The sequence below is a fragment of the Conger conger genome, chromosome 18, assembly GCF_963514075.1.
Source record: "Conger conger chromosome 18, fConCon1.1, whole genome shotgun sequence".
In the NCBI taxonomy this organism is placed as follows: Eukaryota; Metazoa; Chordata; class Actinopteri; order Anguilliformes; family Congridae; genus Conger; species Conger conger.
In genome coordinates this window covers 22,209,404-22,227,111 of record NC_083777.1, presented here as the reverse complement: position 1 = coordinate 22,227,111, position 17,708 = coordinate 22,209,404, and the positions used below count along the sequence as shown (strand labels likewise).

The 17,708-nt window shown below is 49.3% G+C and overlaps 1 protein-coding gene across 2 annotated transcripts in view; it reads left to right on the top strand.

Annotated features, from left to right (window-relative positions):
- Positions 1 to 17,708, top strand: part of si:dkey-191g9.5 (rap1 GTPase-GDP dissociation stimulator 1) — a 24,402-nt gene continuing 6,694 nt past the window's right edge. The window contains exons 1-9 of one of the 2 annotated variants that reach the window (XM_061227355.1): positions 1 to 383; positions 3,198 to 3,302; positions 7,728 to 7,850; positions 8,694 to 8,819; positions 9,016 to 9,144; positions 10,339 to 10,464; positions 13,634 to 13,777; positions 15,653 to 15,784; positions 17,471 to 17,605. In XM_061227355.1, coding sequence (XP_061083339.1) covers positions 380 to 383; positions 3,198 to 3,302; positions 7,728 to 7,850; positions 8,694 to 8,819; positions 9,016 to 9,144; positions 10,339 to 10,464; positions 13,634 to 13,777; positions 15,653 to 15,784; positions 17,471 to 17,605 — 1,024 coding nt within the window. In that variant the 5' untranslated portion in view covers positions 1 to 379. Of the gene's footprint in view, positions 384 to 3,197; positions 3,303 to 7,727; positions 7,851 to 7,917; positions 8,017 to 8,693; positions 8,820 to 9,015; positions 9,145 to 10,338; positions 10,465 to 13,633; positions 13,778 to 15,652; positions 15,785 to 17,470; positions 17,606 to 17,708 lie in introns of those variants that run through there. The other variant, XM_061227357.1, reaches the window with a different exon arrangement.

Sequence of the window (17,708 nt, the reverse complement as noted above, 5' to 3'; positions counted from 1 at the left end):
ATGGGAGAGGGAGGGAGAGAGAGCAGAGTAGAAGGAGTGCAGAAGGAGACACCGGCTGTTCAGCTCACAGGAGCGAATCTGGGAGTAGGAGCGAGGCTGGCCTGAAGGTTGCTCATTGCATTTGCTCAGACACACACACACATACACAGATACAAACGCCTGCACACACACACACACACACACACATACAAACGCTTGCACACACACACACACACACATACATACATACACACACACGCACACACACATACACACAAGCGCCTGCACACACACACACATATATAAACAAGCACACACACACACATATACACACACACACACACGCGCGCACACACACACACACAGGGACAGAGCCTGCAGACTACAGCCGGCTGCAGTAATGGGTGAGTGACAGATTGTTTCTCATTCCTGCTTTCTGTCCTCGTGTGTTTTGTCAGCCTGGGCAGCGGACGGGCGGGGGATCGTTAAAACATTGCCCCGCTGTGTCTTTGGGTGAAATACCGGTGGGCACGTAGGATAACATACCCGATTGTTTTCAGCGAGAAGTCAGGCGGGATTCGGGGCGGCAGGGCTGTCAAAGCGAGCTTTCCTCTTTAAAGGTCAAATTTCGGCGTGTTCTGGGGACGAGGCGCCGGCGTCGGCCCGGGGGGAGTGTGTCTTCGGGCGGGCGCTGAGCCCGTCCGCGCTCTCACTGAGGAGGAGGTGAGAGGGGCGCCGCGACGGGAACCGCGTTTCAAAACCAAACCGCCGTCAGCGCGTCAGGCTTTGATGACAAGACGCTCGCGATCTCTGAGCTGAGAGCAATTAAGGAGGAAAAGCGGGATCGTGCTTTTGTGTTTGGAGCCTTCTCCTGAAGTGAGGGTGTCTGCAGAGACCGGCACACTAAAGGGTAATCCCAAAGGGCTCACAATACGCTGGGGATACTGAATAGCCCCCCATACGTCAGTTTCCACAGTACTTACCGGGGATTAACTGGCCGATTATTCTGTGCCACTGTGTGTCTCTCCTCAGATTGTCACGTGACTACACAACAGCTGAGATCACTATGCATACACAGGGTTGTCCACAAATGACCGCTGTTTGCTTGTTTTACTGTGATGCTCTGTAAACTTCAGGATATTGGTAATCTGTGAGACAGTCTCAGCGGTAGCAATGTGGGAATTCTCCTCTGGGAGGTGTGAGAAGGCTGAAGGTTATTTTGATCTGTGGGTTTTTTAACAATGCCAGCAATGCACTCAAAAACAACCTTCCCACTTGCTGTATGAAACGCTTTTCATTTGAAATTTCCAAATGAAAGGAGAGACCTTTGCTTCATAACTATAGAAGGATAAGAATACCTCTATATTCTCTTGCATTGTGTCGATGAGCTAGATATCGAACATGTTGTTCAATGTTACTTTGGAGGTAGAAATTAAATTGAAATTCTCTCCTCTGAAAGTAAGCCTCATCTTAGTTATTTCTCTTAAATCTTCTCTTTCCCTTCTACTGCTGTCTTTTATTTTGAAGTACATTGATTCTAAGACTGAGATAATGTTTGGGGCATGTTTTATGTCAGTGTTTCTTGTCGTTAATCAGTTTTCCTGACTTGCTCATCTGATCATGAAGGTCAGTCGATCAATACTGCATTTGTCAAACTTTGCAAGGGCCCAGTTCTCAAGCACTGCTCAAGCAGAATGTATGTTTTGGCTCTGCCATTTTTTCTGCTGATGACCAGACCAGGCTATCAGCATACAGCGTTCATTTGACTTATGATCATTGTTTCCGTTCCAAGTTCCAGTGTTGAACTTTGATTGGAACTGGGTGTTTTGGACAGATAAAGCAAGGATTGTGCTTTTTAGCTATGCACCCCCAGCAGGGTGAAGTAGGGCACTCACGTATGTTATGAAGGATATCGCTCCTGTGGTCAAATATCGTGGTACGTCTTTAATGTCATTTAATGCCATTGGGTTGTTGTGTGTACTGGTCCTTGGTCTGTTGTTAAAGGTAAATGGAACCATAAACACCAGCAAAGACAACCCATTTTAGGGTAACCTGGAATCGTGGGCTCTGCGAATTGTATTATTGTGAAAAATAATATAATTTTCAATTTGACATAGGCACATAATTGTTTTATATACATATTTATTCAATAGTCTGTAGGATATAAATATACCTGGTTCATGTTAACACAGTAGGCTTAGACCAAATGGAGTTTAAACACCCCCACCTACACTGTACAGTAAAGATGCTGGACCTTTCCTACAGAAAATGACACAATCGTCCCACACATAGCCAATTATCTCCCACACACAAATAAAACCTTGTTTAGTGAAGAAAATGGGCCCACAGAGATATTTCAATATGGTACACAGTGACTGAGAAATGATGAGTCTGAAGCTTGAGTTCTCTAGCAGGACCTATAAGCACTCCTTGGAAGATTACATCTCCTGCCATTGAAATAAACACACTGTGACTGTGTGTGCCCCATTGAATGGAAAACATCCAGATATTTAATTTATTTTACTTGGTTCTGGAAGAATTCAGTGTTTGTTTTCGTTATATCAAACTGTTAAATAGAAGATTGGACAGATGGCACGTACAGTAAAGAGACTCAAATTGTCTCAACCACACGCACGCACACGCACACGCACACGCTCACGCACACGCACGCACGCACGCACGCACACGCACGCACGCATGCACGCACACGCGCGCACGCACGCACGCACGCACACACGCACACACGCACACGCACACGCACACACCAGTATGTGGACACATACAGATAAGCTTCCCACTTGTCAGGGTGATGGGAACAGACAGGGTACTGTCAAACCTGAAAGTCTGATGTTTTGAGTGGGGGGTCGAACTAACTGGAAAAGCATATTTATACGCTGTTTACAGTACTCTTACTGAGCATTCTATGTCTGTCCATCCATCTGTCAGTCTGTCTGATGTCTACATTTACATGCAGCTTGTATGACAGAGCTGTTGCAGCAAAGGCACAGAATGTTATTGAATGTAATGTCCTGTGAATCTGCATTGGTGCATTGTTAATGTATGGGACTGGGAGGAGTGGGTATTCAGTAAAGTGAATCACTCTCTCAGCGAGTCTCTGTCTTTTTCAGACTCTCTCAGCGAGTCTCTGTCTGTTTCAGACTCTCTCAGCGAGTCTCTGTCTGTTTCAGACTCTCTCAGTGAGTCTCTGTCTGTTTCAGACTCTCTCAGCGATGCACTGAAGGCCATCACCGTGAGCACGGAGCTCATCGAGGAGGAACTGAGTCCCCACCTGGATACACTGCTGACTGCCCTGCTGGAAAAGAGTGAGTCCCCGCAATGCCTCATCAATCGGTTCACACACACACACATACTCACACACACACACCTGGATACACTGCTGACTGCCCTGCTGGAAAAGAGTGAGTCCCTGCAATGCCTCATCAATCGGTTCACACACACACACACACACACACACACACACACATACACACACACACACCTGGATACACTGCTGACTGCCCTGCTGGAAAAGAGTGAGTCCCCGCAATGCCTCATCAATCGGTTCACACACACACACATACTCACACACACACACCTGGATACACTGCTGACTGCCCTGCTGGAAAAGAGTGAGTCCCTGCAATGCCTCATCAATCGGTTCACACACACACACACACACACACATACACACACACACACCTGGATACACTGCTGACTGCCCTGCTGGAAAAGAGTGAGTCCCCGCAATGCCTCATCAATCGGTTCACACACACACACACACACACACACACACACACACACACACACACACACCTGGATACACTGCTGACTGCCCTGCTGGAAAGGAGTGTGTCCCCGCAATGCCTCCTCAATTGGTTCTCACACACACACACTCACACACATACACACACACACACACACACACACACACCTGACATGAGAAGGAGATGCAATGTTTGAAAAGTCAATGTTTTAAAAGCAGTAACGCATTTTCTCATGTGATCTCTATTAGCGCTGGATTGTTTGTTAATATCAATGAAGGTTTATTGCTAAGAAATGAGGCTAGCCTCTTTCAAATGGAAGGGAAGGTTACTATAGCATAACTCAAATCAATAAAGCATTCAGATGGTTTAAACTAGAGCTTTTAAAACACTTACTATTTATCCTGCTAACCTTGATGATGGGCATTACGTCAACAAAGTTTCTCCAGGTGCCAAAATGCGAATGCAGCCAGTCAGTCCGTCAATCATTATCAACCTTGACCGATCTCATCTGTTGGCTTATAAGCATATTTTAGACTCTGGTCATACAGTACTGTGCAGAGTCTTAGGCACCCTAGACTTTATTATATACATGCTTATTTTTTTGTATGTGTTAGTATAAAATAACACATTTGAGATTTCCAAGTATTCATTTTCCAAAAGATTTTAAAATCTTACAGTTTGTATATTATTTATACAAATTAAATGCTTGTATTTAATATTAAAAAGTAACATATTACTGTAAGCAATTGACTACTTTTTACATAAAAACTCGATCAAGGCTGTCTGAGATCTGATACAAGGAGCCAACCAAAGTCTGCTGAAGAACTGTGGCAAGTTCTCCAACATACTTGGAACAACCTCCCTGCTGATTGTCTAAGCCAACGCTGTCCTGCAGTTCTATGTCTCAGAGAAGTGATGCAGTTTTAACGGCGAAGGGTGGTCACAAATAATATTGATTTGATTCAGTTTTTAACTATTTTGCCAAATTACTAAAATATATTGTAAAATGTATAGTACGTTTATTTAGGACCTTTCATTTAATTATTTTTGAAATAATCGGATCTGTACAGAATGTTATACAGGTGCCTAAGACTTTTGCACAGTACTGTATATGTCTTGGTGGAGACTTCCATTGCATTGATAATGAATGTAACAATTCTACATGCAGTGCAACCACTACAGGTCTTACAGGAACTGTAATTACATAAATCTGTTCATTGGTTTCCCAACACCTCTGCTGGCAGAGCCTCGGGCGGTCTGGCCCGCCGGTCAGGCTGGGGCCCCCAGGTTTTGGCCCCGTCACGGAAGCACAGGCGTAGTTTACATGCAGATTCAGCACAGAGGAACCTCGCTGTACCTATGAATCATTAAGCACCTGAATTCATTAAACGGGCCATCTGTGAGCTGTCTGTGGGGGCTGATCGGCCGCGGGGTGGGCTCTGATTGGTGGGGCTGGGGGGAGCCTGTGGTCCTGGCGGTAACAGAAGCGGTGAAGGCGGGCGGGGCGGGGCGAGGGGAAGGCCAGCCTGGCGGTGTCCCTGTGGATTGGGGGCTCTGAGACGGTAATACGCATTAACTGTGTGTCTGCCTCCAGATACTAAGTGTGTGAGTGACAGGTCAGATTAGCCTCTCTTTCTCTAACCGTCTCTGCTGTGGCCTTAAGTCTCCACGTGTGTGTGTGTGCGCATGTGTCTGTGGGTGGTTCTGTGTGTTTGTGTGTGTGTGTGTGTGCGCATGTGTCTGTGCGTGGTTCTGTGTGTTTGTGTTTGTGTGTGTGTGTGTGTGCATGTGTCTGTGCGTGGTTCTGTGTGTTTGTGTTTGTGTGTGTGTGTGTGCACGTGTCTGTACGTGGTTCTGTGTGTTTGTGTTTGTGTGTGTGTGTGAGCATGTGTCTATACGTGGTTCTGTGTGTTTGTGTTTGTGTTTGTGTGTGTGTGTGTGTACCTGTGTATGTGTCTGCGTGTGGTGTGTGTGTGTGTGTGTGTGTGTGTGAGTGCATGTCTGTGTACTTTGTATGTTCATGTACGTATGTGTACACACATGTGTCTGCATGTGTGTGTGGGCATATCTGTGTATTTGTATTGTGTGTATGTGTTTTGGACGGCCAGGGTAGGGTTTTGCCCAAATGTCAGTGTACCGTATGTGACAGTGAGTGTGTCTAAGCCATGCTAAATGAATCGTGTTCTGGCTGCAGTAAATGCTGCAATCTGTGTGATTGAGATCTACCTGCCTTCCAAGCCAAGATGAATATTTCATGACATCGCTACCACTCCATTCTGTTTTAAGTGTAAATTTCACACAGAGCATTGTGTGGTTTAAGTGATTCAAAATGGAGAGTTAACAAGACATATTATGCCACATCATCGAAATGGATGCCTTAAAATAGCTTCAAATGCAGGGAGCCCTTAAACAGTAAATTGCAAGTTTCATTTTTGGCATGTTAATTAAGTTGTGCTCTCTACCCCGTGAAAGCAGATTTGTGCTCCTGCTGGATTGCGCAGGCGGTAGAAATTGCCAGCCTCGGGGAGGAAGGAGGGCGTTACCATAGCAGCGCGGCCTGCGGTGACAGCCCTGCACTGCCCTCCTCCACATTAGTGCCAAGAGCACATCCCATAATAACTGGGCTCCTTTGAGTTTGCCTCAGCTTTGCCTCAGCGTTGCCTCGGTGTTTCCTGAGCGTTTCCGCAAGGTTAGCTCCGCGATGGGGTCCCTGCCTCAGCGTTGCCTCAGCGTTGCCTCAGCGATGCCTCAGCGATGCCTCAGCGATGCCTCAGCGATGCCTCGGCGTTAGCTCCGCTGCGGGCTCCCTGCTCAGCGATTAGTTCTGCAGAGGCCCTCCAGGGGCGCTCGTCCTTTGGGCTTTGACGGCAGGGCCTTGGTCTGCACCCAGCAAGCTGGCACCCAGCTGAGAGAGAGGGAGAGAGAGGGAGAGAGAGGGAAATCACATCACTAGCAGAAAGAAAGAAGGAGAGGAAAGAAGGATGTAGGCCAATAAGGCTGCTGATTATGATATCTTACACACACACATGCATATACACACACACACACACACACACACACACAAACACACATTCAGTACTGTACCAGGAGCAGCGACAGTAGTACTAACAGCTGGTTCATTAGCATGTGTGGGTGTTGATTTGTATTTATTTTACTGGTGCATTGTAAACTGTTTGTACAAATAAAATTAATCCAGAGAAAACTTCATTGACACCTATGTACAGTACTGTGCAAAAGTCTTAGGCACCTGTATAACATTCTGTACAGATAAGATTCTTTCAAAAATAATTCAATGAAGGGTCCTAAATAAACATGCTATACATTTTACATTACATTTTAGTCATTTGGCAGAATAGTTAAAAACTGAATCAAATCAATCTTTTTTGTGACCACCCTTCGGCATTAAAACTGCATCACTTCTCTGAGATAGCCAACGCTGTCCTGCAGTTCTATAAGACAATCAGCAGGGAGGTTGTTCCAAGCATGTTGGAGAACTTGCCACACTTCTTCTGCAGACTTTGGTTGGCTCCTTGCTTCTGATCTCAGACAGCCTTGATCAAGTTTTTATGTAAAAAGTAGTCAGTTGCTTACAGTAATATGTAACTTTTAAAAATTAAATACAAAAATGTCCCTGTAAAATTAAATCTTTTGGAAAATGAATATTTGGTAATCTCAAATGTGTTCTTTTACACTAAAAAATAAAAAATAAACATGTATATAATAAAGTCTAGGGTGCCTAAGACTTCTGCACAGTATTGTATATTACTGTTGTGGGTCTGTGCTGTGTGACTGTGCTGTCTGAATTGTGTGACTGTGCTGTGTGTCTGTGCTGACTGTACTGTGTGTCTGTACTGACTGTATTGTGTGACTGTGCTGTGTGTCTGTGCTGACTGTACTGTGTGTCTGTACTGACTGTATTGTGTGACTGTACTGTGTGTCTGTACTGACTGTATAGTGTGACTGTACTGTGTGTCTGTTCCCCAGAGGAAGGTACCGCAGAGCAGATAGTGGCCAGCGGGATCCTGCCCACCTTCGCCAGCACCCTGAGGAAGAACGGCCCCCTCACTGCCACGGTGGCCCTGCTGGTCGCTGAGGTGGCCAGGGAAGGTAAGGCCCGGTGAGAGCCATGCTGACGTGCACCGCACGGTGCGTTGACATCGGTCTACATTTCCAGGTTTGTTACTTGAAGAAAAATATGCCGGTCTGACATAAACAAAGAAGGCTATAACGTCCATCACCAAGACAATCCAACTATCTACCTGAAGGGGAGCAGGTGAGACACTGAGTATTTCACAGTTATTGCCACAGTAAATGAATTATTCCTTTAAGATGTCAGATCACATACTATGTCATCAGAATTTTCTTAACTGAACATTCTCCTGTAATACTGAAGTGTCAGTCACTCCTGCTAATTGAAGGCAATGGAGTCAAGAACACTGACAAACAAAGAATTCCAAAAAAACATATTACTCAAAGAATGAAATCATTCAGTGTAGTGGCTGAATGGAATCTATCATGGAAATGGTATTCGTTATCCCGCTCAATATTGACATCTTTTTAGCAATCAAGACAATAACTTGAGTCTTTTTTTAGATATTAGTAGATATTACTGTTACATTGGTAACAGTGAGTGCTAATTGGTGGCACTGTTAATGGTGAGCACTGAGTGGTTCCCCCTTGATGTAGGTGAGTCCCAATTGGTCCCATCTGGTGATGGTGAGCACTGATTGCTACTCGCTTGGTGATGGTGGGTCCTGATTGGTCCACTCTTGGTGACGGTGTACTCTGATCAGTTGCACGTTGGTGATGGTGTACAATGATTAGTGGCCCCTTGTTGACGATGATTGATTGTGAGCTCTGATTGGTGGCCCCTTGTTGATGGTGAGACCTGACTGGTCCACTCTTGGTGATGGTGAGTGCTGATAGGTGGCTGCGTGTTGCCGTTCCCAGGTTCAGTGAGGGACCGTTGCGTCGAGGCCGGTCTGGTGAGCGCTCTGCTGCCCATGCTGAACAGCTCCGACCAGGAACTCCTGCTCCACACCGGCCGTGCCATCGGACGCATCTGCTTCGAGAACAGTAGGTTGGCCAAAGAAACTGGTTTCAGGATAATTTTATCTCTCTTCCAAACAGACATGAAGTGAAAGTGATCACATTATACCCTCCCCTTGCTCTCTCTCTCCCTCTCTCACTGAGTGCCATCTCTCCCTCTCTCTTTTTCTCTCTCTCTCTCTCTCTCTCTCTCTCTCTCTCTCCCTCTCTCTCTCTCTCTCAGGCACTCAGCAGGACCTGCTGGTTGAGAGAGGGGTCATCCCCCGCTTGGTGACCATCATGGAGCAGTACCCCAAAAATGACCCCCTGGTCAACGTGTGTCTGCTGGCTCTCTGTAACCTGGCTGACATGGGTGAGTGAGTCCTTCTGAAAGAGGGGTTGCTGTAGCTACACTGAGACAACCATACAAGACTACCAGTACAGTACACTCACAGAAAGGTTCAGTGGAGGAACATTTTAGTTCTGTAAGAAACAAATTATCCAAACGTAACATGAACATACAGTATGTCGTATTTTACACACAAAAAAACAGTGGAGCTTATCGTGGCTACAGTGGGGCTTTAGCCACAAATCATCCAGGTCCCAGTCAAGCACCTTAGGCACTAGGCTATAGGCTGCCCCACACTCTCATCCTTTGTATACATTAATTGGGATGTCTGTTAGATGCCCAGTTAGCTGGGTTCCCCTGAGAGCTACGCTCATTCTCCCTGAGAGCTACACTCATTCTCCCTGAGAGCTACACTCATTCTCCCTGAGAGCTACACTCATTCTCCCTGAGAGCTACACTCATTCTCCCTGAGAGCTACGCTCATTCTCCCTGAGAGCTACACTCATTCTCCCTGGGAGCTACACTCATTCTCCCTGAGAGCTACGCTCATTCTCCCTGAGAGCTACACTCATTCTCCCTGAGAGCTACGCTCATTCTCCCTGAGAGCTACACTCATTCTCCCTGAGAGCTTCACTCAGCTCTCATTCTCCCTGAGAGCTACGCTCATTCTCCCTGAGAGCTACACTCATTCTCCCTGAGAGCTAAGCTCATTCTCCCTGAGAGCTGCACTCATTTTCTGCACTAATTCTCCCTGAGAGCTACACTCATTCTCCCTGAGAGCTACACTCATTCTCCCTGAGAGCTACACTCATTCTCCCTGAGAGCTACGCTCATTCTCCCTGAGAGCTACGCTCATTCTCCCTGAGAGCTACACTCATTCTCCCTGAGAGCTAAGCTCATTCTCCCTGAGAGCTGCACTCATTTTCTGCACTAATTCTCCCTGAGAGCTACACTCATTCTCCCTGGGAGCTACGCTCATTCTCCCTGAGAGCTACACTCATTCTCCCTGAGAGCTACACTCATTCTCCCTCAGAGCTACACTCATTCTCCCTGAGAGCTGCGCTCATTCTCCCTGAGAGCTACACTCATTCTCCCTGAGAGCTACACTCATTCTCTGCACTCATTCTCCCTGAGAGCTACACTCATTCTCCCTGAGAGCTACACTCATTCTCCCTGAGAGCTACACTCATTCTCTGCGCTCATTCTCTCTGGCTGTAGACTCGGCGCGGGAGGCCCTAGCGGAAGTGGGCGTGGCCGAAGCCCTCACCACGCAGCTGCGGAGAGCCCCCGATGCAGAGCGCCGGCACGTCATCCTGGAGGTGCTGGGGTCACTGGGAGAGAGCGGTGAGAACTGGGAGGGTCACTGGGAGAGAGCGGTGAGAACTGGGAGGGTCACTGGGAGAGAGCTGAGAACTGGGAGGGTCACTGGGAGAGAGTTGAGAACTGGGACGGTCACTGGGAGAGAGCGGTGAGAACTGGGAGGGTCACTGGGAGAGAGCGGTGAGAACTGGGAGGGTCACTGGGAGAGAGAGCTGAGAACTGGGAGGGTCACTGGGAGAGAGAGCTGAGAACTGGGAGGGTCACTGGGAGAGAGAGCTGAGAACTGGGAGGGTCACTGGGAGAGAGAGCTGAGAACTGGGAGGGTCACTGGGAGAGAGAGCTGAGAACTGGGAGGGTCACTGGGGGAGAGAGCTGAGAACTGGGAGGGTCACTGGGAGAGAGAGCTGAGAACTGGGAGGGTCACTGGGAGAGAGCGGTGAGAACTGGGACGGTCACTGGGAGAGAGCTGAGAACTGGGAGGGTCACTGGGAGAGAGTTGAGAACTGGGAGGGTTACTGGGAGAGAGCGGTGAGAACTGGGAGGGTCACTGGGAGAGAGCTGAGAACTGGGACGGTCACTGGGAGAGAGCGGTGAGAACTGGGAGGGTCACTGGGAGAGAGCGGTGAGAACTGGGAGGGTCACTGGGAGAGAGCGGTGAGAACTGGGAGGGTCACTGGGAGAGAGTTGAGAACTGGGACGGTCACTGGGAGAGAGCGGTGAGAACTGGGAGGGTCACTGGGAGAGAGCGGTGAGAACTGGGAGGGTCACTGGGAGAGAGAGCTGAGAACTGGGAGGGTCACTGGGAGAGAGAGCTGAGAACTGGGAGGGTCACTGGGAGAGAGAGCTGAGAACTGGGAGGGTCACTGGGGGAGAGAGCTGAGAACTGGGAGGGTCACTGGGAGAGAGAGCTGAGAACTGGGAGGGTCTCTGGGAGAGAGCGGTGAGAACTGGGACGGTCACTGGGAGAGAGCTGAGAACTGGGAGGGTCACTGGGAGAGAGTTGAGAACTGGGAGGGTTACTGGGAGAGAGCGGTGAGAACTGGGAGGGTCACTGGGAGAGAGAGAGCTGAGAACTGGGAGGGTGATGGGAATGGGGTGAGACTAAAGTGGGTAGGCTCTTTCCAATCGCTTATTTTTCTCCTGCTTTCTGGCTGTTCCTGGTCTGTCCCAGAAATCTATCAAGGTCTGCCATCTTTAGTGAAATTCCAATCCGTTAAATGTTCCTTCTAGGAGCAAGATAACATGAGCGCATCCTTTGCGGAAGTATGTTTTCAGAAAGCGTGACATACTTATTCTGTAAGTGATCGACCTGTGCATCTACCTCAGCCCATTTGTCACATCTACAACTAATGTGGCTCCTAACAGACGTTTGAAGGAGCAAGGACATTGTATTTGCCCCATTCACATTTTCTCGATTTCCTCTGTCTTCACCTCCTTTTCTCATGCGTGGGCCAGTTCCCTCTGTCAAATGTGGATATGTTTTGCTTTTGCCGCTTTTGAACCTTTGTGTCACCGAACCAACATTAGGACTAATTCCAATCACTCATTTTGCCACCTCCTTCCTTTCCTTGCTCCTTGCCCTGTTGGAGGAACAGTAATGGAGGTTTGTTTTACGTCAGTGGTACAGTAAGTTCATTACCGTTGCATTCCCTCAGCTTATGTAATTAAAGGCTTGGATCAAGACACCCACCTGAGTTCTATATATAACGTGAAGTTGAGGGTCTGGCACGTCTTACACCAGGGAAATCTAGGTTGGCATCGGAGAGCAGGTGTTTGAGGTTACGTTATGTAAAGGAAACGCAGCGTCGTGGGAGTTCTTGTATTTATTTTTCCACTTTAAATATGAGCCGTGCAAACGGTTTAAATGCACAGGCATTCTTCCATTCCTGTGGCATGGAGGTTGGGTAAATGTCCCTTGCTGGACTTCAATTATTTCCTAAAATAAATATAGGGTACCGTATGTCTGTACACAGGCATAGCCCCTGGCTGAATATTTCTCAAGACCCCCTTTTTGTAATCCTACTAGGATTTTTGTGCCCCCCCCCAAGTTGTGATCCCCTAGAATCAACAGCCTTTCAAGCAATAAGCACCAGCCCTGTGTCTGCACTGTACATCAGCGTCTGTGCCTGTGTCTGTACTGTACATCAGCGTCTGTGCCTGTGTCTGCACTGTACATCAGTGTCTGTGCCTGTGACTGTACTGTACATCAGTGTCTGTGCCTGTGTCTGTACTGTACATCAGCGTCTGTGCCTGTGTCTGCACTGTACATCAGCGTCTGTGCCTGTGTCTGCACTGTACATCAGCGTTTGTGCCTGTGTCTGCACTGTACATCAGCGTCTGTGCCTGTGCCTGTACTGTACATCAGCGTCTGTGCCTGTGTCTGCACTGTACATCAGCGTCTGTGCCTGTGTCTGCACTGTACATCAGCGTTTGTGCCTGTGTCTGCACTGTACATCAGCGTCTGTGCCTGTGTCTGCACTGTACATCAGCGTCTGTGCCTGTGTCTGCACTGTACATCAGCGTCTGTGCCTGTGTCTGCACTGTACATCAGCGTCTGTGCCTGTGTCTGTACTGTACATCAGCATCTGTGCCTGTGTCTGTACTGTGCATCAGCGTCTGTGCCTGTGTCTGCACTGTACATCAGCGTCTGTGCCTGTGCCTGTACTGTACATCAGCGTCTGTGCCTGTGTCTGCACTGTACATCAGTGTCTGTGCCTGTGTCTGTACTGTACATCAGCGTTTTTTGCCTGTGTCTGTACTGTACATCAGCGTCTGTGCCTGTGTCTGTACTGTACATCAGCATCTGTACCTGTGTCTGTACTGTACATCAGCATCTGTGCCTGTGTCTGTACTGTACATCAGCGTCTGTGCCTGTGTCTGTACTGTACATCAGTGGATGTAATCTGCCATGGTTACCCTGGTAACAAATGCAGTGTGTATCTGTACCTCGGAGACCAAGAGGTGTGCGAGCTCTCTCTGGCAGGAACAGGCGTGGCAGAACGGGCATGTGTGAGAGGCAGAGCTCTCCGCGTCGAACGGTTTGGGCGGCCGGGGAGGAGAAGAGGAATCTTCATCTTTCCATCCTTTCATCTTTCCACCTCTCACTCCTCAAATCAGGATATGCACTGTATGTGCTGTGATGGAGACAGTGAGGGTGACAGGTTTGTCGTTCCCCTCTCCCCCGTGTTTTCAGACGTGCTGAAGCTGCAGTTCGTGGAGTCGGGGGTCCCTCAGGCTCTGTCCGAGATGATTCGAGGACTCGAGGGAGGCTCTGACCCCCACGACCTCTGCAGCATCAAGATCGCCTCCAATCTGATCGTGTCTCTGCTGCTGGGCGGTGAGTCATTTCAGCCTGCAGGGCTTTTAGCATTTTTAACGGAAACGTGATTTCACACCCTGCAGGATCGGCCTGTCGTAATTGGCTTTGTCTTTAAACTCTTCATTTATATTTTATATTCAGTGCTCAGGTCTACATTTCTTTTAGGAATTGGGACCCAACTGTTTTCACCTGCCAGGCAAAAACCAAATCAATCAAAAGTGTAATGACTTTCTACAGGAAGCCGTTTTTATACGGCATATTACAAAGAATTAGTTCCTGCGCCGGTTAAATGTCTTGGGATGTGAGTAACAAACATTTATTCCACATCGTGTGCAAAGTCATTTCTGGCATAATATGGCCTTAAGTGACAAGTGACAAGTGTCTAATTATGTATAATTGCAGTTTATTACAATAATGGTTGCAATGGAACTGGCATACACAGTCAGTCTCCAGGGACAGAGTGTGGTAACCATGGTTCTAGACTGGGAGCATATTCTACTAATTATGGAGTTGCATAACCACACAGGAGGGAGCACTGTGTCTTCTGCATCACCCGATTCAGACAGGATAGATTGGTTGCAAACTTTGTTATATCACACATATAAATAGCATCCCTTTGTTCCCAATTTGGAATTGCTGAAGGTGGTTGGAGACATGAACTGACGCAGAAACGTACCCCATCATTTTGGAAGTAGCGCCCCATCAAATGCACGCATGCACCCAGGAAAGGTGTTTTTCACTGACCAGCTGAGCTCCTCAGCCCCTCAGTACCGCAGGGGTCCGCAGGGGTCCGCAGGGGTCTGCAGGGGTCCGGAGGAGTGGTCGCTGCCCAATGAGATGGGGACTAACAGGCATGAAATATTCTGCCAAATATAAACACTGGTATTTGATATCTTATTCCATGAATTATCCAGAGCAACATACAATGATCGAACATGAGGGCATTTACCACAGATATAAACAGTGTCAGTGAAGAGGTAAACCAGACTGGTCAGTGTGAGCTCAACACACCAAATACAAGTAGACTTGTACCAACCTCGAGCCAAAATACTCAGTATGAGGAACACACCGTGTTAACATAATACAGAACAGGAATACTCCAGGGATCAAATCTGGCCCTCAAATCCAGTACTGGTTCCCTTTTCTCCTGGGTAATTAACTGAATTAGTGCTACTGATGGGCCATCAGTCTTCTCTCCAGACTCCCAGGTAAAGGGAGGGTGGAAAACCTGCCCAAAGAATAGAATAACTACAATAGTTACTTCAGTACAGGTACTAAATCAACACTACAAATAAATTTCATTTCATTTCGTATAATATTGTACTGCATATTGTGTAACACTAAATACTTTTCCCAGCAGTGTATTTAAAATAACAATACAAAATATTGCTCAATCACTGTCAATGACTTGTATTTTCAGGCTATCACAAACCTGCTCAACAGCCATGTCAAAAAGAGAGATGCACACAGACACATTTCAAAAGCAAGCTCCGATTTGCAACTAAAAATAATAAAAACAAGACAGGATGAATGTGGGGTGTGAAAGTCAGCGTCATCAGCAGTGTAGGTGATGGATGTGTGAACAGTAGGTTGAAGCAGTGTTGTGCTGTATAGCATAAACCAGAAAGAATCACCAAAAGGTGTCTGTGTGGAAGAGCTCGGCTGTGACCGGAGATATTATGGAACGCATTGCGTACTAAATATACGCACTAAACAGTGCAGTAGACCGCACATATTTTTAGGACACAGTTGGACACAGTTTCCGACACGGTGCCAGTCTTTCATAGTTCAAATGGGATCTCGGGTCCTCCTCTGGCCCGTAAGGCACTGCTCTGCTGCACTGTCCCTACCCCGAACGGCCTGTCTAACTGTGCTCTGTCCCCCGGGCCGCAGACGAGTCCATGCAGAAGTGTTTTGGGGAGGGGACGGGGACGGTGTACCAGGACGTGCTGGCCTGGCTGCAGTCGCCCAACACGCAGCTGCAGCTCTCTGGAGCGCTGGCCATCGCCAACTTCGCCCGCAACGGTGAGCACAGCGACGTCCTGGCCCGGCTTCTGGGGGTGCTGCAACGTTTCAGGAGCGCTGTCGCAGCACCGTGGGGAAGGCCTGACTTCCCCTGCACTCCCCTCCCCCGAGCACTGAGGCAGGGAAAGAGGGGCAGACAGTAACTGCCCCTTGTTGCCCCCCTGCTCTCTCAGAGAGTAACTGCCCCTCTGTGCCCCCCTGCTCTCTCAGACAGTAACTGCCCCTCTGTGCCCCCTGCTCTCTCAGACAGTAACTGCCCCTCTGTGCCCCCCTGCTCTCTCAGACAGTAACTGCCCCTCTGTGCCCCCCTGCACTCTCAGACAGTAACTGCCCCTCTGTGCCCCCCTGCGCTCTCAGACAGTAACTGCCCCTCTGTGCCCCCCTGCACTCTCAGACAGTAACTGCCCCTGTGTGCCCCCCTGCACTCTCAGACAGTAACTGCCCCTGTGTGCCCTCCTGCACTCTCAGACAGTAACTGCCCCTCTGTGCCCCCCTGCACTCTCAGACAGTAACTGCCCCTCTGTGCCCTCCTGCTCTCTCAGACAGTAACTGCCCCTGTTTGCCCCCTGCTCTCTCAGACAGTAACTGCCCCTCTGTGCCCCCCTGCTCTCTCAGACAGTAACTGCCCCTCTGTGCCCCCCTGCTCTCTCAGACAGTAACTGCCCCTCTGTGCCCCCCTGCTCTCTCAGACAGTAACTGCCCCTCTGTGCCCCCCTGCTCTCTCAGACAGTAACTGCCCCTCTGTGCCCCCCTGCTCTCTCAGACAGTAACTGCCCCTCTGTACCCCCCTGCTCTCTCAGACAGTAACTGCCCCTCTGTGCCCCCCTGCTCTCTCAGACAGTAACTGCCCCTCTGTGCCCCCCTGCTCTCTCAGACAGTAACTGCCCCTCTGTGCCCCCCTGCTCTCTCAGACAGTAACTGCCCCTCTGTGCCCCCCTGCTCTCTCAGACAGTAACTGCCCCTCTGTGCCCCCCTGCTCTCTCAGACAGTAACTGCCCCTCTGTGCCCCCCTGCTCTCTCAGACAGTAACTGCCCCTCTGTGCCCCCCTGCGCTCTCAGACAGTAACTGCCCCTCTGTGCCCCCCTGCTCTCTCAGACAGTAACTGCCCCTCTGTGCCCCCCTGCACTCTCAGACAGTAACTGCCCCTCTGTGCCCCCCTGCACTCTCAGACAGTAACTGCCCCTCTGTGCCCCCCTGCTCTCTCAGACAGTAACTGCCCCTCTGTGCCCCCCTGCTCTCTCAGACAGTAACTGCCCCTCTGTGCCCCCCTGCACTCTCAGACAGTAACTGCCCCTCTGTGCCCCCCTGCACTCTCAGACAGTAACTGCCCCTCTGTGCCCCCCTGCTCTCTCAGACAGTAACTGCCCCTCTGTGCCCCCCTGCGCTCTCAGACAGTAACTGCCCCTCTGTGCCCCCCTGCTCTCTCAGACAGTAACTGCCCCTGTTTGCCCCCTGCTCTCTCAGACAGTAACTGCCCCTGTTTGCCCCCTGCTCTCTCAGACAGTAACTGCCCCTCTGTGCCCCCCTGCTCTCTCAGACAGTAACTGCCCCTCTGTGCCCCCCTGCTCTCTCAGACAGTAACTGCCCCTCTGTGCCCCCCTGCGCTCTCAGACAGTAACTGCCCCTCTGTGCCCCCCTGCTCTCTCAGACAGTAACTGCCCCTCTGTGCCCCCCTGCGCTCTCAGACAGTAACTGTGTGCGGATGCTGGAGCTGGGCGTGGTCTCGCACATCCTGGACCTGCTGGAGCAGCACGTGATCAACGGGGACGTGTCCGTCCAGCACGCCGGACTGAGCGCGCTCAGAAACCTGGCCATCCCAGGTAGGAAGGGCAGGGCAGACCAGAGCACACCCTGGAGCCAGGTCAGTTTGGGGCGGAGCTGGACGGTCCAGGGGTCAGAGAATAAAAGCCCCGCCATGTGTTT